Consider the following 22,665-nt stretch of genomic DNA (forward strand, 5'->3'; position numbering starts at 1 on the left):
AGATGTCTTTAATTATGAAAAACAGCAGATTTTTAAAAAGTTTTTATGCAGATTTTACTCTAAAGTTCCAAGATAAGTATCTAATTAATTTAGGTGCTCCTATTGAGACTTCTTAGCACCAAGATTTGTTTGATATATAACCCTCAAGATGTTTTGTTTACGTCGATATGTTTTTGTCAAACTCTTTTCAGCTCTTTCAGTGCACGTTTTCAGCAGTGATCAGCCTCATCTCAGTCTTCCATCAACATGCTATCAGGGTTTAAAGCCACATTCTAATGAATAATTTGCTTAAGGCATATTTAGAAACACACCATATGAAGGTTCTTTGTTATAAATGTTTATATTTGATATTTTATTTGTAATAGTTGATTACACTTGCCTCTTGCCTAATTTCATGCTTGTTTAAAATTCAGGCGCTGCTGACATATAATCAGTTTTGTGTTCTTAGTATCAGCCTGAGTGTGTGCAGAGAGGCTGTTGTGTTAGATGCAGGCTTCTTTCTTTATTAGGATTTTATTCTGGTTTTTCTTTCCTGACAAACCTCACATGAACTTGTGTCTGCTCCTGGTGTCAAAGCAAAATCATTCCTGTTATAACTACAACACAAAATTCTACATAATTTTACATCATCTCATGGTGGGTAAAAGTCCTTTGAAACACTCCTGAGGATCGACTCCAAACGTTTATCGTTTCCATGTTTGGAGCCCCACCTCTGATAAATTGGTCAGCAAATCTTATCACAAGGTTTTGATGGGAAATGGACAAACTGAACCAATCAGTGAGGCAACAATCTCCTTTGTGACATAAAAGTACTTCCCCGTCTTATCACCCTGACACATTTTCACCTCTAAAGCTCCCAGGCTTCAACAATTCGTTAAATCAAGCAAGTTTCTTATTTGTTACAAAGAAAGAAAGAAAATATATCACACATGGAATTTTATGACAGAAAATAGCCTTATTACCTTAAAAACTTTAGGAAATGATCTGTGTGGTCTGTCTGAATACAACTGAGATGTTTTTCATATGGATTAATCTTCCATCAGAAACCAAAACTTGTTCTTTCTACACTGCAACAATTCTTATGAAGAACCCCAATGAAAATCTTTTGAAAGTTGTAAGTTGTATTTATACTAAATATGTTGTGAATATTTTCTGTGGTTTACATTTGTAATTCAGTTTCTTCTCAAACTGTTTTTCATATGAAATAAAAAATACAAACTGAGTCTGAAACTTTAAAACATATATTTATATTATATTTAAATCTTACAGAGGTGTTGGGAGTAAACAGTGATTATTCTCATTAAATAATTAGCAATAATTTTTATGATAGTGTTCAATTTTCAGGGTCTCTTCACTCCTAATGGCCTCACATGTCTTATTTTGTACATTAGCATGTTTACCATGGAAAAAGGAACAAATAAATTCCACTGAGTATTACATGATCATTATGAACTATTATTATGTATTATTTAGAGCTATGATATATATTTCAATAGACACTTAAGACCAAGTAAAAAGTGAACATGCTGAACGGATGCAAAGGTCTCTTAGTTTTCTACAGTTTTGCTTATTTTTTCTTGGATTCACACTTTGTTAAAGCTGCTTTTTATATTTTGATCTACAATAAAAACACCACAAATCAGGGATTCTGATTGTCTAAGTGATACTGAATGTTTTACACAAAAGGAAAAAAGAAACTCTTCTTCAAAAGCTGAAACACATCAGACTGTTGAGAAGAATATGAGCGTATGTTACAAACCTTCATCACTTTCCCTCAACTGAAACACATTTCTTTAAACTCTGAGCCGCTGTGCATGTAGAGTGTTCATGGAGACCTTACAGATGCAGTGCAGAATTGACTACACTAAGATAACACTTAATGACAATGCAGATGATATTTCCAGTTAAGCATACGGATGATCACCAGGTGGTGATCATATGTCAACTGATCACCACCTGGTGGTGAGTTGGATCAGGTGGCGGGGGAAGACGCTGGACAGACCTGGTGCACCTAAACGCGTAGTGAGGGTGTGCTGGGAACGTCTAGCAGAGGCCCCAGTCCGCGAGATCTTCAACGCACACCTCCGGCAGAGCTTCAACAGCATTCCAAGGGAGACTGGGGACATTGAGTCCGAATGGACCATGTTCAGCGTCTCCATTGCCGAAGCTGCTGCATTGAGCTGTGGCCGCAAGGTGGTTGGTGCCTGCCGTGGTGGTAATCCCCGAACCAAATGGTGGACACCAGAGGTGAAGGGAGCCACTAGGCTGAAGAAGGAGTCCTATCGGGCTTGGTTAGCCTGTGGGACTCCGGAGGCAGCCGACAGGTATCGACAGGCCAAGCGGAATGCGGCTCGGGCAGTGGCTGAAGCAAAAACTCGGGTGTGGGAGGAGTTCGGAGAGGCCATGGAAAAAGACTTTCGGACTGCCTCGAAGAGATTCTGGCAAACCGTCAGACGTCTCAGGAGGGGAAAGCGGTGCTCTACCTGCACTGTGTATAGTGCTGGCGGAGCGCTGCTGACTTTGACTGAGAAAATTGTCAGGCGGTGGAAAGAATACTTCGAGGACCTCCTTAATCCCACTGACACGTCTTCCGAGGAGGAAGCAGAGTCTGGGGATGAGGGGAATGACCCGCCAATTTCCGGGGGCGAGGTCACTGAGGCAGTTAAACAACTCCTTGGTGGCAGAGCCCCTGGTGTTGATGAGGTCTGCCCCGAGTTCCTGAAGGCTTTGGACGTTGTAGGGCTGTCCTGGTTGACACGCCTCTGCAATGTTGCGTGGAGATCAGGGGCAGTACCTGTGGACTGGCAGACCGGGGTGGTGGTCCCCATCTTTAAGAAAGGGGACCGGAGGGTGTGTTCCAACTACAGGGGGATCACACTCCTCAGCCTCCCTGGGAAAGTCTATGCCAGGGTTCTGGAAAGGAGAGTTCGTCCGTTAGTCGAACCTCGGATACAGGAGGAACAATGCGGTTTTCGTCCTGGTCGCGGAACACTGGACCAGCTCTTTATCCTCTCCAGGATACTTGAGGGTGCATGGGAGTTTGCCCAACCAGTCTACATGTGTTTTGTGGACTTGGAGAAGGCATTCGACCGTGTCCCTCGGGGTGTCCTGTGGGAGGTGTTGCGGGAATATGGGGTGTCTGGCCCATTGCTACGGGCCATTCGATCCCTATACAACCGTTGCAAGAGCTTGGTTCGCATTGCCGGCAAATTCGTTCCCGGTGGGTGATGGGCTCCGCCAGGGCTGCCCTTTGTCACCGGTTCTGTTCATAATTTTTATGGACAGGATTTCTAGGCGCAGCCAAGTGGCGGAGGGCTTTCGCTTTGGTGGCCTCAGAATCTCATCTCTGATTTTTGCAGATGATGTGGTTCTGTTGGCTTCATCGGGTGAGGGCCTCCAGCTCGCACTGGAACGGTTCGCAGCCGAGTGTGAAGCAGCGGGAATGAGGATCAGCACCTCCAAATCTGAGGCCATGGTTCTCAGCCGGAAAAGGGTGGAGTGCCCACTCCGGGTCGGGGATGAGTTCCTGCCCCAAGTGGAGGAGTTCAAGTATCTCGGGGTCTTGTTCGCGAGTGATGGGAGAAGGGAGCCGGAGATCGACAGACGGATTGGGGCTGGAGCTGCAGTAATGCGGACGCTGCACCGGTCCGTCGTGGTGAAGAGGGAGCTGAGTGTAAAAGCGAAGCTCTCAATTTACCGGTCGATCTACGTCCCTACCCTCACCTATGGCCACGAGCTGTGGGTAGTGACCGAAAGAACGAGATCGCGGATACAAGCGGCAGAAATGAGCTTCCTCCGAAGGGTGGCTGGCCTCTCCCTTAGAGATGGGGTGAGAAGTTCGGCCATCCGGGAGGGGCTCAGAGTAGAGCAGCTGCTGCTCCACATCGAAAGGAGCCAGCTGAGGTGGTTCGGGCATCTGACAAGGATGCCCCCTGGGCGCCTCCTGGGTGAGGTGTTCCAGGCATGTCCCACCAGGAGGAGGCCCCGGGGCAGACCCAGGACACGCTGGAGAGATTATATCTCTCGGCTGGCCTGGGAACGCCTTGGTATTCCCCCGGATAAGCTGGAGGAGGTGGCTGGGGAGAGGGAGGTCTGGGCCTCTTTGCTTAGGCTGCTGCCCCCGCGACCCGGCCCCGGACAAAGCGGATGAGGATGGATGGATGGATGGATGGATGGATGGATGGCATACGGACGATGGTTAAAAACACAACATAGATATGCACACAGTGACACAAACAAAGCTACACAGAAAAATATTTAAATAACAAGCAGAAAAGTATTGCACTGTCATATTTCTTTGTCTTGTGTGCACAAGTGTGGACTGTCATATGGATTAGTGATGATCACTTAAAGTAACTGCGAAGTTTTATAAAGTGATCTCTAAATTCTCATATATTTCAGTTTTGACTGTAGTTTTCTGTAAATGTAACAACTTTCATAAAAAAAATTTAAATCAAAAAAACACTATCCTGATCCTGATCCCAACCAGCTAGGACACTCTTATCATTTGATAAATGATTTGATAAACAATTATTGGTTATTTAATAAACCAAATAATTTATGCTTTTATCAGGTGTCTGTGACTTTTCTCAGACAAGAATTATGTTTAGTTTCAAATGAAAACAGTAAAAAAGTTTCATGGTTTAGGAAACTGAGCACTAAAGTTCACAGGAAAAAAAGCTGTTTTAATAAATTAACTATGTCAGTTGAAAGAACTTATCTGTCTTCACAGCACACCACTGGGATGTAGACAACAGTCGGCTTTATTCATCCCTTGTGGGGATGTGTTTGGTTTAAGTGAAGGAGCCTAGAGAAAACAGGGGAAAGGGCGCCCCCTGGCCTGCATCAGTGGAAGGTGCAAGCATATGACATAGGACCACATTTTGTCACAATATACAGTATTTTTAAAAAATACTGTATCATGATTTCTTATTTTTCAGCTCATGCCATGGCTGCAGTAATAGGAATACCAATCACAAAGGCTGTACAAAGGTCTAGTATTATTGTGGATGGCCATATTGAAAAAATAAGCCCATGTGTAGGAGTTAAAAACAAAAAAATGCTAAATCTACTGTAATGAAATCATCGTCAAATCACCAACCTGATCAGTAGGCGCCCTGCTCTAAACGCATTTCTGTGTGTTTAGATAACAAAAGCTAGTGTTTATCTCACTCACCCACTCCATGTTTGTTTACTTTGTTATCAGAGCTGACACTAAAATCTTTGTTTACTTTAGTTTCAATTCAGACTTGACCTGATCTGATATCAGAAAATTTAAAGTTAGAACACTTGCACATCAGTAATAGTTGATAGAAAGTGTTCAGATAAACTTTTTTGATGTTTATCAGATATTTGGATCGGGAATCAGTGACAGTGATTTGATGCATTAATTGTGTTGAAAATCTGAAAGTATACAACATCTACTACTTGATTATTTGAAAAGGTTTTTTTCCAATAGCGCAAAGAATTTGTGTTGTATTCTGTTTATGGGGCATAAGCCTGAAGGACACACGTTGGGAGTGAGAAATAACTTTATTAAATTATGAGAAGATCTGAAATATAAATGGTTTAATGCATTCGGAACGATCTCTGCTGATATCAAAAGTCCAGATCGTTGCTTATTTTTCATTTTTCTCTCGTCAATCTTAATGTGTTGACGTTGAGTTTTTCTTCTTTTATTTTTGTTTTTACAGTTTTAGGTTGTTTTAAGTTGTAGTCATGTCTCGGTGGACATACTACAGTTGATTATATGTATCCATGTGTGTAAAATGGTACAATATGTCTTTAAGATGTGTGGATCAGTTTCTAGGAGGTGTTTTTTAAACACTGCCTCTTTCAGTTTCAGTTTATGAGCTGTCTTAAACCTTAACATATAGTTGCTTTAGAAGCAGGCCATCTAGTCAGCATGCCGGGCTCAGAGGATGAGTTTAAATGCTGCACTCGGGACTTTCTCTTCACTTGTGTGAACTTGTTGTCTTTCCTGCTTGATATAGGGCTGGATATATGGGCTGCTGTGTCCCTCTACAAGCAGAAGGCCTACGTGTACTTCAGCCTCCTGCTGCTGTTTCTCTTGGGCTCGTCCATGTTGGTTCAGGTGTACAGCTGGCTGTGGTACCGCTACGATGATTTTAAGATGAAGACAAAGATTGAGAAGAAGCCGAGCCAGTGCCAGCTCAAGCTGCTGCATGTTTTCCAGCTGGGGATCTTCTTCAGGTTGTTTCATGATGATATTTGTGCGTTCATAGAGCCCCAGGCACCATCTTTACATTTCCTCACCTGTTCCTTGAAATATTTGATTTATAGGAAATAAATTTACATGAACTTGTTTGTTTGGCAGCTGCACTACAGAAGTACACACCTGTAGTAACATTAAATCATCTTAGTAAAGCCTGTTTTGTTCGGACGTTTGTTGCTCCTTTTCTGCTTCGAGATCTTTTCAGTTCAGCGTGTCTGGCGGGAGGATTTGTTGTAACTGGTTCTTCTGGTTCTCAGGTATGCAGGAGTCATGGAGAAGTCTGTGCAAAGCTTATACAGAAAGCGCGCTGACGCTGAGAGTGTGGCCAAGTTTCTGAGACAGGATCTCCGAATTTTGCGCTTCATAGAGACGTTTTCAGAGAGCGCCCCGCAGCTTGCTCTCATGCTCACCATCATTCTGGACAAATGTCGGCTGGATCCTGTTACAGGTACAGTTTGTTACTCAGCTTTTGATCACGTATACTTGGATCACTCAGGTGTAGCTTTTCATTGAAAGTAGAATTACGAATAAAACCACATTCAAAGTTTTCTCATCTATTTATAACTTGAATTCCAAAAGAGTTGGGACGCTGTATAAATTGTAAATAAAAACAAATTCCAATGATCTGCAAAATTAATAAACACTTATTTTATTTACAACAGAACATAGAAAATATATCAGTCTATCATCAAGCTCATTTTGAGTTTGATGGCAGCAGCATGTGTCAAAAAATAGGAGCAGGGTCAAATTTCCCACTGTGTAGTTTGCCCTCTTCTTTTAACAACAGACTGTAAATGTCTGGGAACTGAGGAGATGAGCTGCTGGACATTTGGGAGAGGAACACTGTCCCATTCTTGCCTGATGTAAGATTCTAGCTGATCAACAGTTCTGAGTCGTATTTTTTGTTTCATGATGCTGCAAATGTTTTCAGTTGGTGAGAGATTGTGACTGAAGGCAGACCAGGTCACCCAGACTCTATCGTGAAGCCTTTATAATACACGCAGTATGCAGTTCAGCCTTGTCTTGCTGTGTTGTTTAGTTTGTTTCTAAGGCTTTCGCTACATAAAGGTCTGTATGGGAGCAGGTGTTGTTCTAGAAACTTTCAGCATTGATGGTGTCTTTCCAGATGTGGAGGCAGGGTACACCCTGGACAGCTCACCAGTCTATCACATAGAGACAAACAACCATTTACACTCACATTCAGGAGCAATTTGGAATCACCAATTAACCTAACTCTAATTGTGCTACTGTTAGGGGAGGAAACCAGAACACCCAGTGGATTGTGGATTTGAACCACAAAGCGATGGCATACACGTGGTGTGTGTGTAGCTGTCTGCCTCTTATAACTCCAGTGGTTTTTCTGCAGTTTTTGAAAACTCATGTGATCTTGTTAATTTCATGAGTCCAGAAACTAACCACTCTTACTAGATTGTAACAGGTCACCTCACCAGGAACAAATTAAGTTGCTGAATTTCATACAGATCCTTCATGATTTAATTACTTTTACCATAGAAACATGAAATTATTTTCTTCAAATTACAAGTTAGACTTTTTTAATGTAACAACCACCCAATTTACTTTTTTCGGTATACCAAAAAAAAGTAGAGGCGGCTGATCGACTTGACTGAGATGGATGCCTTCCTCAAACCACGATCCAAAGCGTGAACTGAAATCCTGTGCAGAGTTGCGTGATTTACCATTGCTATATCATTGACTTACTTCACTCGAACATGATATGAACAATTTAATCATGTAGTTTCTACACTATATAGTTACACTTAACTTTAAAGCATGAGTCACTTGTGTTAAATACATGCAAGCTGCTTATGTAAATCCAAGAGCTGGCCAATCCCTTTTTTTCAGTGTAGATGATGAGGAACACTGAGGAACATTTTTCTGAAATTGTTCACTTACTTGTCCAGCCTTCTTTTGCCTCCATGAGACGTGTTGCTGCCATCAAATTCAAAATTGCTTCAATTTTTGTGTGAAATCTGGTCATCAAATTTTGGAAAGTGAAATTGCAGCAGACAGTTAAAAGCATCTTTGCTGGAGCTCACACAGAGATGTGAATAGAAGAGAAATAATTATACTAACCTATTATAATTGGTTGATGTGAAAATGTTAAATGCCAAATGATCGCTGTTTCTGTGAAAACAAACATCATACAGTCGAAATAATAAAATACTGAATGACAAAAAATGTTTGAAAATATTTGGGGTTGCTTTTTGAACTCGTAAATTACTTGGATCTTCTAACAAAGAATCAACGTTTGTTCTAACTCTGCCCCTCGCTCTCTCCTCAGTGTTGAAGGCCATCGGCTCGACTTTGTCCATCGCCTCCTTTTTGACCACCTACGATCACTCAATGCGCACCTTCCTGCCAGAGAAGGAAAAACACCACATGATCTCGTTAGTTTTCTACTTCATCTGGAACCTGGTTCTCATCTCTTCTCGAATCGCTGCTATCGCTCTTTTCGCCTCCGTGCTGCCCTGCTTCATCTTCGCCCACTTCATCTGCTCTTGGCTGGTTTTATTCTTCTTCGCTTGGCGATCCAAGACCAACTTCATGGATGACCCTCGTGGAGAATGGCTTTACAGAACCACTGTTGGCCTCATTTGGTATTTTAACTGGTTTAGTGTGGCCAAGGGGATGAGGATCAGGTCCGTGCTCTATCACGCGTATATCCTTATTGATATTTGCATCCTCTGTGGTTTGTGGTGCTGGAAGATGAGCACAGATCCTCCTGATTTTGTGACACACCCTTTAACCACAGCTGCCTGTGTTGTTGCAGTTTACGTCCTTGGTCTGTTATTTAAAGTTATTTATTATACGTTCTTCCATCCAAACCTTGATAAAGATAAGCTGAAAGGGGCCACCATCACAGAGGAGCAACCTGAAGAGGAAGAGCGATCTCATTCAGTTCCTACACGTCCCCTTAAGGCCACTGACAATAAAAGAATGAGGAAGCTGGCCGAGAATTTCTTCTGCTGACCTGCATCATTTGACATCCACAAGACGTGGAGATTAGAAAGAGACTGAGTCATGTAGGTCACACGGCTGTGTGGGACTGAGGACTCTGACCTGCTGCTTGATTAACCACAGATACAATATCTTATTATGTTACTCAGGTTTATCTGGGGATAAATTTACAGAAACCACTTTTCTCTGTATTAACTTGTGCTTTCCTCTAATGAAGCATTTAAAATGCCTCACTTGTTACATGCTTGTATGAAATAGTGATGAGTTGACAAAGAGATGAGTTTGCTAATGCTAATGAATGGGTCTGCCTCCCTAAAATATATGACAGTATTAAACCAGTATAAAAATCATGTTTACAAAATTTTTTTAAATGGTCATTTTAAAGCTAGAACATTTGTGTGTGTGCTTTTTAAATTCCCATTTCTATACCATTTTGTGAGCATCTTTTTCTTACGCAATAGTTGTGATGTAGGAGGTGTGAAATAGGTATAAAGGTATTAACGAGGTATCGACAACGAAGCAGCAAAAATACAGAAAGCGGGGAAAAAAATTAGAAAAATAGAAAGATTAATAAAACCATTTTGGTTGTAGGTGTTAACATGTAATTTAACACATATTAACTATGTAACCTTATACTGTATTTGAGGGTTGAAGTTGTCTGTGTGTGAATGTGCACACGTGCATGTGTGTGCAAATGCATAAATATATAAAGAACTCTGAAAATCTCAGTTCTTTCTGCTGCTTAGTGTGGAAAAGTAAGGAAACAACTAATTAAGTAAACATAATCAGCTATTATAACATCCTTATGCTGGTCTCATGTGTTCTTTTTTTCCTTTTAATTCTCTTACTTCACTTAATTTCCCCCCTTTTTGTGGTCACTGTGTTTACATTATATATTAATGTGTCAGTACTGTGTTCCTGTAAAAGAAGCTAAATGTGCACAGATTTTAGTTTGTGGATGTTTGGGATCAGGGCAGAAGTTTTAAAGGGTCAAGATGAGAAGGTCACAGAGGAATCACCGACCTTCCAGTGAGCTGCCTGAAAAGCATATTTAAGGGTCCAGCCTGTGCTGTGCAGGCTGCTCCTGGGATTTGTACACAGTTTAACTGCTTATTCACATTTCACATTGTGATGTAACAAAGCAAGTGCTCTGACATTTTTACTGCAACCATATTTCAATATTTTCCAGCCTGCCATTTGTGCTGTTGCAGCTGTATGGTGAGCCAGAGCTGTGCAAGCTCAAAGGGATTTGAACACATTCTGTTAAGGTTAAACAGTGAGTTTAAAGCGCATCTCCCTGGCTTCTAGTTGGAGATCAGATCCTGTGAGACACTCACAGAGGGAGTTTTTTAGTTAACCGTTTCAGTTAATGCAGCTCCAATATGAATTACCAGTGACAGCCACTAAAAAAACCAAAACATTAACACAAACTTACAGCAAGAACATGATAAATCCATTGTAGTCTGTAAAAGCTGAGCCGGCCTTGTATCAGCACAACCACTGCTACCAATTTCACACTTAAATTGCTCAGTACTGCGCCATCTAGTGGTAGGTACTTGGCAAATTATGGTACAGGTACAGTCTGAGAGAATACCTGAGTTTGTGAGCCTGAGCTCAGGCCTAATGCACTGACTGAACTTATTTACAAACAACTCTCCTCACACATTTGCTGATCTGCCATGACAGAAGTGTAGCAAAAGTTACACATGAAAACAAAGTAACTGAAACTTATTTGCAAATTTACAAATCTGATCACACAAACAGCCAGTTGACAGAGAGCTGTCAGGTTTGTTTCATCTGTGTTTTATCAGTTGTTGCTGCTCCATATCAGTGCAATTTATGAAATATAAGGTTAGCAGATTTTGACAATTAGATGGACTATTCTGCATTCAATGTTGTACACAATGAAAAAAAATCAAGCAATTCAAATGAGATGAAGCATAAACTATTTTATTATTTAAGACATAGAAAACAAAAAGGTTTCAAACTGTTGACAGTTGTAATTTTTCACTTGACTAAACATGCTAACAAAGAATTAAAAAAATCATTCCAGTGCTGAGACAAAAAAAGAGCTGAGATGAAATGAAAGTCGAGTTAAACAAAATTCAGTGTGGATATAACAGGTTTAGATGAAATTAGCATAAGACAGTCAAACAGATCTCAAATCATATATCTGTGAGAATAAACTTTAACTTAAACATTGAATCTAAAACTGAAAATTACACCACTCAATTACAAAAGACGATGTTTTTGTTGTGGTTTCAGATGCAATGTTTGAAATTAATGATCAAAGAGTGTTAACACTTGTTTGAGGAGCAGTTTTATGATTTAGTTTCCTTACATTTTTTGACTATTTGATAAACAAAAAATCTTTGTTATAAACAGGTAAATGATATGCTAATTAACAAAATTAGGTTAAAAATGTATTTATCTGGAAAACACTCTGAAAGCCTAGATAGACACAACACTGAGAATGTGACTTTTGTATTTCACTTTGTACTTTTTGCGAATTCACTTATAGTCACTCATAACATCTTCATGTTAATAATTTATAGAATTTCCTTTTTCCTTCTCACTCAGACAAAAATCAGACTGTCACAGCTGGATTCAAGAGTTATTAGGTGAAAACAAGTATAATAATTTTCAGCAGATTTGCAGTTTCTTTGACTCATTAAAACATTTCCAGACTTTTAATGGCTTCATATTTAGATATTTTTTTCCATTGATCTGGAATAGCTCCTCTGCCCTGGAACTTTTTCTCATAGTGCTCTTCCAGTTGTGTTTTAAATTGACAAACAAACCATTTCCAATATGCCAGTTTAGACCCATCAGGTGTGATGCTCCAGGTATCATACGGTGGACCAGCAGTTCTGTACTGTTTGTAGGGAATGGCTTTCTGTGAGCTATTGTAAAAACATCCTTCACTTGTAACAATTGTTGTGCAGACAGTGACGCTGAGCTCTTTAGTTTTTCTATAGTAATATCCCTTTATCCCACCAGGTCGATGAAAAGGAGTGCTGTGGTCATCAGGACTGTGATCTTTCATGGTGTTGGTACAAACAGCTGCACAGAATGGACACTTTACCCAGCAGCAGTTACAAAGCTGATCTATGAGGATTTCTTCAGGCTTATGCCTGGATTCCTTCAGCTTATCCAGGGAGAGGCTATACATGTCCTTAATGATGGGTTTAAATCCTTTTTCTATCTCTTCCTTGAGAAAGTGAAAATCTCTTATGTCGCTGAAGTTTTCAGAAAAAATGTTGTCTATTGTCAGCTCATCCTTTAGGATGTTAGAAAATTCATTCAGCCACATATCTGTGTCTCCCTTTTGAGTATGGACTTTTTGTGTTGCAGTAAATAAAGCCTGACTCACAGTTGTTTTGATGCCATCAACATTTTTCTTGAGTATATTCACAGCTTCATCGTTGTGACTCATGTAGATGTATTGCTGTACTTCTGCTTTAATGAAAGCTTCCATTTGTTTCCTTGGATTTGTGATGTAAGTGATGAAATCATAAAAGTTTTCTTTCTCAACGAGTGACTTCAACATATGTTTCTCCAAGTTCAGTCTGTTCCCACCGAATGCTGGGAAATTACACCTCATCCTTCCAGCGAGATCAATGGCAGTCTTGTTACAAACAGCCTCAACAGTGGAAGCTTTCAACTTTTCACAGATTAGTTCACCAAGCACAACAGCAGATGAGTTTTCTTTAAAAAAGCTTCTAAAAACTGTGTAATACTGTGTTTTCTTGCTTTCCAAATAAGTGATTGGATCATTGCTCATTTTAAATTTATTGTGTGACTCTAGAAGCCAACTTTCTGCCCTGCAGAACACATGAAGCAAGAGATCAACTCTAAACTCCTTGTTTAAAGTGTAATTCTTCTCTGACAGATATTTCTGAACTTTTTCTGTCACATGATTGGCCACTTCATGCAAATAAGTTGTTGAGTAGCCTCTTGTAACTACAGGTTTGCTTTGGATTGCATGAAGTGACTCTTTTTCAGCTTGGACAATGAGCGATCTGATCTGTTGTTGTTCTTCATGGGACAAAGGGTGTCTTGAAATACGATTTTGTATAAAACCAATCAACTGATTACTACTTGTCATCATATAAACTGAATAATCACCAACGTCTGATATTTTCTTGTATCTCTCACTTTTTTTTACAATCATCTATGAGAGTTGGCTCAAAACCAAGTTCTTGAAGGATAATTAACTGATCTTGTTTTAAGTTAATTTCTTCAACAGGTTTTATATCTGCTGTTAATTCAGTAACCCAGCTGCTCCAAACAGAGCTGAACTGTCGTTGAAGCTCTTTTTCATCTTTAGCCTTATCCTTCAGTTTCTGAGCGAGCTCTTAGCTCTTCTGTAGCAGCTTGTTCTCAAACTCTGATTTTTTCTCATCCAGTATTTTACAAGCTTTCTTCTGCTGGATAACGCCGTCCAGTTTTCTTTTCACTTTGTTCACCTGTTCATCATGAAAGTCTTTCATTTTGATTTCAAATCGCCCTCTCCACTGAGCCAAGATCTCTTTCTCTCTGTCATCTTCAAAGTACTTTGTCATTTCTTTTCTGACTTCTTCATATGTTTTACGTGTTTCGTTAAAAAGATAAGACCGTTCAACCTCATGAAGTTTTCCATTTTCAATTCTGTTATGAAGTTGGCTTTCAATGGTCAACATGTTTTCCCTCAGGGTCCAGGTCCAGCTCCCATACTGGACTTCCAGTTTTCTGTACACTGCAATTTCATGTGTGTTTTTAAAACTGAAAACAAAACTTTCATTCAGCAGTGCAGTCCACAGGTCCTTGATGTTTGTTTTGAACTGTGAGAGAGTGATCCCAGCAGACTTTGAAGCTTTAGAGAGGATGGTGTTCTTCACTTCCTGGATGCTCTCACTGTAACCTGGATTTGGAGGAGCCATGGGTGGACTGCCCTCCCACAGCTGGGCACAGTATTTCACATCTTTCTGAACATCAAATTCAATGACATCACTGAAGCACTCTGCATCACAACCTTCCTCTTTGGCTGCTAGTTTGGCCATCTGGTCCAGTTTTTCCTGCAGGGGTCTCTTTCCATCCATGTTTTTCTCTGCTGCTGCAACATCTGTGACATTCTGGTGAACAAACACACAACTGGGAGAAAGTTTAACTCCCTTCATCCTCATGAAAGCCTGAACAACAATCTGCAGGATGTCCTGCATCTCAGACGGATTCTCTCCAACAACGTTGATCAGTGTCAGGTTTCCCAGACCAACAACAAGTGTTGCCAGTTCATTGTCATGATGAAGATTGTTACCTTCTACCTCAAGAGCACGCAGTCCTTCAGTGTTTACTGCTAGAACATAGTCAAACTTCAAGTCTTTCTTCATCTCCTCTGATACTTTGAGCAGCTGCATGAAGGCACCTTTGGTGCACCTGCCAGCACTCACTGCAAACTGCAGCCCAAACATGGTGTTCAGCATTGTTGATTTTCCACTGCTTTGTAGGCTCAAAACTGACAACACAAAAACTCTCTGGTTCCCCAGTTTCTTGATGACTTCTTCTAAAAGACTGGAGATCCATGTTAAAGGCACATGACCTGCATCACCATCCATCAGCTCCATCGGGTGTCCTGATATCATCAGCTGTGCAGCCAGCTCAGGGTATTTAGACCAGTCAGTGTTTCTGCTCTCTCTTCGTGTTGTTTTATGGGCTTCATAGATCTGTCCCATTTCTCTGAAGATGTGCTCCAAACCAAAACTTGCAGACTGAAGTTTTTTTGATATGTCTTCGAGTTCAGTTTGTTTTTTAAATAACAGATCTGATTTGTCATGTTTGTTCTTCAAAGCCAAGACCTCAGACCACTTTTCACCATAACTTTGGAGAATTGAAGAAACATCATCTGTGGAGAGGGCATCTATGAAGATCTGAGTCCATTTTAGGAAATACTCTCTGTCTGTTGGCGGCAATGATGAGAGACTTCCAGTGAAGAACTCCATCAGTTTACTGCAGGAAGCAGCACATTGTTTCTGACGTATGTTCATCAGTTCTTGTTGCTTTTGACTTTTCTCCTTTTCAATGTCTCCTCTGAGATGAAACAGTCCTCTGTGTGTTTTGCTCCACTGGTGCCACAGTTGGCTTTGACAAGGGAGAAATTCATCTTTGATCTTTGAGACATCCATGTTATCCTTTTTAAGCAGATTGATTATTTTCATAGCAGCAGATTTCCCTCTTTCACAGGCTGGGTCAGTTTCATCCAGTCTGATTTCAGAGAGCTCAGCCATGGTTTCAAGCTGGAAGGATGATTTCAAGCTGGAACCATCAAGAGAAGACAAAACCTCGCGAATGATCTTCTTCAGGTGTTCAGATACATCTGCGAGGTTTCTATCTTTGAGCCCCATTATGTATTTTCCCTTTTTTGTCTTAACAGCATCACAGCTGCCATCAACTGTGAGACAAATGAGAGGCTTATGAGACTTAAAAACACAAGATATGAGTGATTGAATTTCTTCATTGCTTTGAAGAGATACCAATACAAAAATATTGATGGAAGATTTTTCAATAAGTATGTCACGCTGTTTTTCAATCAACAGAGCATCACCATGGAGATTACAAAAGGCAATGCAGTCATTGAAGGCATCATTGGGTTTTCCAGCAGGGCAGTACCAGGCAATCTCTGCCACACCATCCATCAGATAGCGAGACTTGGTGCTTCCTGGGCAGTTTCTGTGGAAGAAGGTGTCGTGACGGTTGTTGATCAAAGTGTTCATCAGCTGAGATTTAGACACTGACAAAGAACCCAGACGGAAAAATGACACCAAGGGTGTTTCAGCTTTGTAGACTGGAACACTCTTCATGGTGACGATCGTTGAGTCATCTTTGATTTGAGTTACCTTCCAGGTTTTTGTTATTTCTCTGAAAGTCCACAGAGGAAACTGAATCTCCTTTGTAACTGGGTCAGGAACAAGCAAAGGTAAGGCATACTGACACTGAGAGAGCTTTGTAATCATCATCTGTTTCAGGAAGCTGTCTGAGTAGTGAAATACTGCCATCTGAATGTCCATTGGATGCACAGAAACCTTGTCTTTCTTATGTGTGTCCACACTGCTGCTCACAAAAACATCCCAGTCACTGGAGGAGGCTTTGAACGACTCCTTGATCTGACAGCTTGATCTTACAGAAATATATCTGGCCCTGTAGTCCAACATTATCAGCCTATGGAGAAAAGTGTGAACTAGATCTTTGTCAGATTCTACATGGTCGATCTGTTTCACAGGTGGACGTATTTGAAGAAAATCTGCTGGTGACAACTTTTGTTGAATTTTGCCTTGAAGATGAAGTCTGTCAAGCATTGTCTCGGTTTCTATTTGACATGACTTGTTCTGACTGTCTTCTTCCTTCTCTGGCTGTAATAAATAAGCAAATAAAAACACATCATATGTTCAGAAATGACAGTGTCAAAGAATGAGACTATTCTTAAATATTCTTTAAGCTCTTGTGACAAATATTTGGGCTCTCCCACCTTCTCTGTGTTTCCACTCATGTTCTCATCTGAGATGCCTGCAACATAAAAAATGAACCAGTAAGTTACATCTACATGGCCTGATTAAATCAATAGTATGATAAAATGAAAATCATCAGTGCATCAAATCGAAACTGAACCATTGTTTAAATAGTAACTGCTGCTGTGCCATAGATGTAAATGCCCACATCCTCCTAAAATTAAATTTAGTGCTTATTACTTCTGCTGCTGTGTGATACTGCAGGCATGTATAAAAGTGAAAGACTGAATGTAACAGCCTGCTCTGTGGAAGAAACTGGGCATCATTAGACCTATTTAGGTTTCTGCAAAACATCTGGTCACTTTCTGCAATGCCTGAACCTTTACTGTGAAATTCAGATGTTAATCTATGACCATTATTGTTTATGTCAAATTAATAGCGGTATTTTCACAAATATGCAAATATTTTTGTGATATAATATAAGAGCAGCTTAAGAGGTCAAAACAGATGTGAAAGTAAATTTTTGATGCTGGAGAGCTGTATGTGCGCACAACTACAGATAATGGTCAAGCCAACCTGTCCTAATTCAAACCAAGCTTCAGGATTTTGGGGGGGATTTTCCAAAATAGCCATCAATAACCACAGAGTGGTTACCGGATAGAAAATTTCAAGTGAATAGCAGCTCTCTCTGAGAAAATGCTTTGTTAATGCTAGAAGACAGACAAGAATGACTAGATTGCATCAAGCTCATAGGAACGCAACAGTAAATAAAATAACTACTTGTTCCAATAAATGTATGCAAAAAATCATCTGTGCGTGCACAATATAGGCTTACTATGTTACGCCCTGGCTCTGCTAGGTGACAGGGGAGGTAACATAAATAAGCCCAGAGACAGGAGGGTCAAATTTTAAAAAACCCCACAAGGTTTACTATCACAACTGAAAACCCTCAGTGAAACGACTCACAAGGCAATTTAAGCAACAAAAAAACAACTCTCATACATTCAAATAACAAAAGAAAACTAACCATAAGGGCAGCAACTCAAAAAAAGAGGCTCAAAGGCAGAGGCACAGCCTACACAGTCTGTTCAAATCAAAGAGTCCCCCACAAGTGAATAATCCTCAGCCTTTTGTACTCGCAGGCAAACGCAGGCAGCCGCGTCATTGGTCCGCTGCGCCCGAGGATCCTGCAGCAGCCAATGGTGTGTGGAATGGCACACACCGATCTGCATGCAGTTGGGCCAGCCAATCACCTGTGAGCCCTGGCACACTTGAATTTCCACACAGGAAGGCAGGCCCAATTGAGGCCACTGACCAATAGAAGAAAATTATTGGCTGGTCTGACGAGTCTCATAACTCAACTCAACAGTCCTTCAGCCAACAAAGCTGTCCTTGAAGGATAGGGTCAGAGAAACAAAACAGTCCCGTTATCAGGGACAAGAATTTGCTGTTCCGGAGCCACATGACTGAGGGAGATCATTGTTTGGATTAATGTGAACAACTGCACCAATGTCCATCACTGGTCACCAGGTCTATCTATTTCCCGTTGCAAAGCCGTGAGCTTCTTCAAGATCTTCCCATATGTCGTTCAATAAACATAGTCTGAGTACTCACGGCTTACCCATCGTCAATCATGTCGGCCAGCATAGTGGGGGGTTTGAACTAGTTTGAACAGCTGTAACTGCTTTCTTTGTTCTTCTAAGCTAGGTCCGAGCCAGCTCCAATCAGCCAGAACTCAAATCAAACTTATTTCTTGAATATGTTCACTGTGTTCAAATGGCCTCCACAATTGCCAGATCTCAATGCAGCAGAGCCTCTTTGGGACATGATGGTTATCATCTCATTTGCAATGACAAATCTGCAGCAACTCTGCAAAGGTTTCATGTGAATATGGACTAAATTCTCCAGTGTGGGAATTTACGCACAGTCGTAAATTCCCACAGTGTGCACTATGTGCTTCGAATATTGTGTGTAGTTTTTGTTTCATACAGTTGTCAGTCAGGCATCTAACTATGAAACAAATTACACTCCAAAAGACCCCGGGCTTCTGAAAAAACAACCCGGGCTTAAGCCCAGTAAGCCACCCCCCCGCTCCGCCACTGATGATAAACCCCAAATTGGTCCTGATGTAGTAATCTGTAAGTGACAATAATGCATGGAATAAAATGAAGTGCTGTTTAAATGGGTTACCACTCCATGAAGTGTAAAGCACTTTGAGTTCTCAATAAAACAATAAGTGTTTTATAAATACCAGTACTCCAGCTTTGTTCCCATGTTTAAAGAATGGAAAACCTAGCATTTGGTCATGTCCATGAATTCAAGACTTCAGGCTGTCATTGTCAGCAAAGTTTTCAACCAAGTGTTATAAATGAACATTTAATTTTCAGTTATTTAATTTGTCCAATTACCCCAAAATGAAGGGATTGTGTTAAAAACACTTTAGGTCCTCACATTTTTATGTAATCTTTACATACAACCCACTAAATTAAAGCTGGAAGTCTGCACATCAACTGAGTTGTTTCTTTCAAATTCATTGTGGTAATGTACAGAACTGAAATTAGAAAACAGTTGTCTCTGTCCAAATATTTATGGACCCAACTGTATTTTCTTTTATCTTTAGAATTATAATTATTCTTAATGTTCTCATCTGTAAGTTAGAGTTAGAGTTTACCAACTTAACTGTAACTCAATAAGTTGAATGACCAAACTTTTGAGTCAGCATTGAAATGAAAATAAGTGCAAAAAACGTTAATTTTTTCCCCAGAACTATGCAGTCACCACATGTGCAACAACAAATTGAAGAACTACACTGAATGTATGATTCTTTGTCCTCATTAACTTTGATGTAGGAAGAAACAGATTTCAGATAACGAGTATCAAATTATTATTTTAATATTATTATTATTACTACTGCTAGTAGTAGTAGTATTATATTTAATTTATAATAATATGGACACACACACACACACATCTGACTTAAATCAGGTGGCAACATAAGAAAAGGGTAGTGAAACAAATCAGAAGAGTGGAGCAAAAAGAGTATGATCATGTTATCACTGAGACCAAGCAGCTGGGAAATCTGGCTCAAAGGGTGACTGTAAAAAGGAATTGTAGCCTGAAATAGAAGTCTCAGTGCACCACCAACAAAATAATTTTCCCTATTCTGCAAAGCAAAAATCAAGGGGGGAAAAATTACTTGCTCGAGACTCTGTTCTTAGAAATGTGGATTTAGAGACATCAGGGACCAAAAATGTTTGTATTCCAGGGGCCAGAGCAGGCGACACTGAAACTGCTGGCTAAAGGTAAACAAAATTCATACTGAATTAGTATGTGACTTTGCTAAAAAAAAAAAATTAATTAATTAATTAATTAATAAAAATTAAATAAATTAATAAAAAATGTAAGACTCTGGAGTTTTCTCTGGTCCCCTCCACAATCTGGCCTTGACAGACATGCTTATTTGTGTGTACTGAAAACACAGTGAGGAATCTTGGAGTCATTTTTCAACTCATAATGAGAGGAGAGTTTTCTCTCAATCTATTGCATGATTAAAGGACATTTCTGCTTAAATTCAACAAGCTCAATGCAACATGACAACAGCATATCAAAAATTCATTAAAAATCATCCTTGATAGTTGACGTCAAAATCTCAATGGATTGATTTTTTTTGTTCACCTACTCTACATGCCTGTAAAATTTCACCTGAAGTCGCTCAGATAAATAAAATTAAACAATTATAATATTCATTATATTTAAAGAATTAGATAACAGTTATCCTCAAATTCAGCAAAGTTAATGGAACATGATAACGCCATATTAAAAATTGTTAAAGTAGAATCAGGAAAAAAAATAAATTGAATGTTAAATGTATTAAAAATCATCCTTGATAGTTGATATGGAATTCGCAACAAACATGTCGGCCGACAGTTAAGTGGAGAGAGATAGAGGGGGGAGCATGCAGCAAAGGGACGCAGATCAGACTCGAAACCAGGCCAGTGCTTTTTAACAAAACGAAAGTAAATACAACATGAAAAAAATCAATAGATATCGGAAATCTTAGAATAGTTTGAGATGAAACTCGGCACAGATTTAGAGTAGGCGAGTCGAAGGAGGAATCTGAAGGAGAAGAACTACCGGAAAAGAGCGCAAAAAATATGTAAGCGTCGGCTGGCTTCACCGCAGTAAATGGATCACTCGAACGCGATTTTTCACGGCATGAAGCCATAGTGCTACTCGCTGATCGTCACTCCTCTTTAAGCCTGTAACAGCTCTTGTACGGGCCTTTTATGATCGTACAGTGACAAGCACTGTTTTAGAGGCAAACAAGAAAAAATTATATTCAACATACATACCTATCTCTTGTTCCTGGTTTGTGCAGCTCGGTTTAGTTTCGATTTCTAAGGGAAGTTGTCAGCGGAGATAAAAGAAAGTTCCTGTCAACCTATAAAACAATCGGGGGGGGGGGGATTACATTAGGAAGACGATGCATGTATACAGTGGCTTGCAAAAGTTAAACTTTTCCGCATTTTGTCACATTACAGCCACAAACAGGAATCAATTTTATTGGAATTCCACGTGAAAGACCAACACAAAGTGGTGCACACGTGAGAAGTGGAACGAAAATCATACATGATTCCAAACATTTTTTTTACAAATTAATAAATGAAAAGTGGGGTGTGCGTAATTATTCAGCCTCCTTTGGTCTCACCACACGCACTCTGGTTTTCCTTCATGCACACTTCCTATAATTTATAATCTTTCTGCTATTTGCACATTTTTACTGTAAATTTCTAAGTTAAATCTGTAAATTTTGTAATAACCTATAAATTGTAAATACTGTAAAACCACTGTCATGTAATGGTCAGGCATTGCACAGCCACAAGCATTTCACTTCATGTCATACTGTGTATGGTTGTGTGTGTGTGACAAATAAAATTTGAATTTGAATTTGAAATCAGAAAGCTGTCTCTGAACTGCAGGACTTGCAGGAGGATCATGACTTCTTCCGGTACGGCTCTTTACCAGCAATCCCTAACTACGGTATGTACTTAGGGATCGCTGGTAAATTGAGTGTTTCACTGGACAGAATATCATGGCTATGCACACGACGCTGATCAACAAACCTCCTGATGCAAGTAAGAAGACGTCCTGTCATCCATTTCATCAGGATCTGAATTACTTCCTCTTTTGACCATGTGATGGGATTGTATGGACAGCTATGGAGACAGTGAACAGGCAGAATATCTGCCTGGTCGTCCTGCCATGATCACACAATGGCATGCTGCAGGAACATGACTATCCTGAGTTGGAGGGCTGAGTGAACAAGATGTACCATGGAGTCCGAGACTATGACCCACAGTATCCCAGGGTGCACCTAGAAATGGAATAGGGTGACACAGTCTTCTTCCACCCACTGCTCATCCACGGCCCTGATATGAACCAGACACCGGGCTTCTCCTGGCCATGGTCATCTCCTGTTAGTATGCCAGCAGTAATTGCTATTATATTGATGTGAAAGGAAACACACAGGAAAACAGAGAAAGAGGTGAAGGAGATTGTAGCGAGGAAGTATGCTGTTAGTGATGAAGTCACTTTCAAAGACACACGGGCCATTCTGGTTCGTCTGGTGCAGGGAGAGAAGGTTTCAATATCAAGACACTGCTGAAGGGTGATGAATCTGAGCTGAAACTTCACTATATCAATGCAGCGGCTAAATGAGAAGCAACAGGCTTGCAACACTGCAACAAAGTGTTGGGGGGGTTTTCTGCTGAGTGCTGTGCAAGGGTTGAAAAACACTTATCTAATTTTTTCCAAACACCTTCACTAATTTTCTTTCACCAAAATGCACTGGATTAGTCTGTGTATAATTCTGACATTTAACAGTGTTTTACAGCACAGAGATCCATTTAAAATCCATCTGTAAAGTTGTTTAGCCAAGCGGAGAAAAAAGAAGACACAAATGGGCAAATT

General features: G+C 40.2%; 1 protein-coding gene and 2 pseudogenes across 2 annotated transcripts; 2 read left to right on the forward strand and 1 right to left on the reverse strand.

The window, feature by feature from the left end:
• Positions 1 to 5,374: 5,374 nt before the first annotated feature.
• Positions 5,375 to 10,017, forward strand: LOC113014958 (XK-related protein 8-like). The gene is made up of 3 exons (XM_026156841.2): positions 5,375 to 6,213; positions 6,493 to 6,683; positions 8,538 to 10,017. Exons 1-3 carry the CDS (start codon positions 5,906 to 5,908, stop codon positions 9,224 to 9,226), a joined length of 1,188 nt encoding a protein of 395 aa, XP_026012626.2. The 5' UTR covers positions 5,375 to 5,905; the 3' UTR covers positions 9,227 to 10,017.
• Positions 10,018 to 13,345: 3,328 nt separating this feature from the next.
• On the reverse strand, positions 13,346 to 21,087 carry LOC113014928 (interferon-induced very large GTPase 1-like; annotated as a pseudogene). The gene is made up of 3 exons (XR_013904480.1): positions 21,048 to 21,087; positions 16,716 to 16,753; positions 13,346 to 16,599 (listed from the first exon to the last, which is right to left on the reverse strand). The product of XR_013904480.1 is annotated as an interferon-induced very large GTPase 1-like (transcript).
• Positions 18,329 to 22,360, forward strand: LOC113015242 (phytanoyl-CoA dioxygenase, peroxisomal pseudogene; annotated as a pseudogene).
• The last annotated feature ends 305 nt before the right edge of the window (positions 22,361 to 22,665 follow it).

Source organism: Astatotilapia calliptera, chromosome 22 (assembly GCF_964374335.1).
Source record: "Astatotilapia calliptera chromosome 22, fAstCal68.1, whole genome shotgun sequence".
In the NCBI taxonomy this organism is placed as follows: domain Eukaryota; kingdom Metazoa; phylum Chordata; class Actinopteri; order Cichliformes; family Cichlidae; genus Astatotilapia; species Astatotilapia calliptera.

Coding starts and splice junctions, on each gene's coding strand:
- LOC113014958 (XM_026156841.2), top strand. CDS start 5,906: ATGCCGGGCTCAGAGGATGAGTTTAAATGCTGCACTCGGGACTTTCTC. Junction 6,214..6,492: donor CAGCTGGGGATCTTCTTCAG/GTTGTTTCATGA, acceptor TCTGGTTCTCAG/GTATGCAGGAGTCATGGAGA. Junction 6,684..8,537: donor TCGGCTGGATCCTGTTACAG/GTACAGTTTGTT, acceptor CTCTCTCCTCAG/TGTTGAAGGCCATCGGCTCG.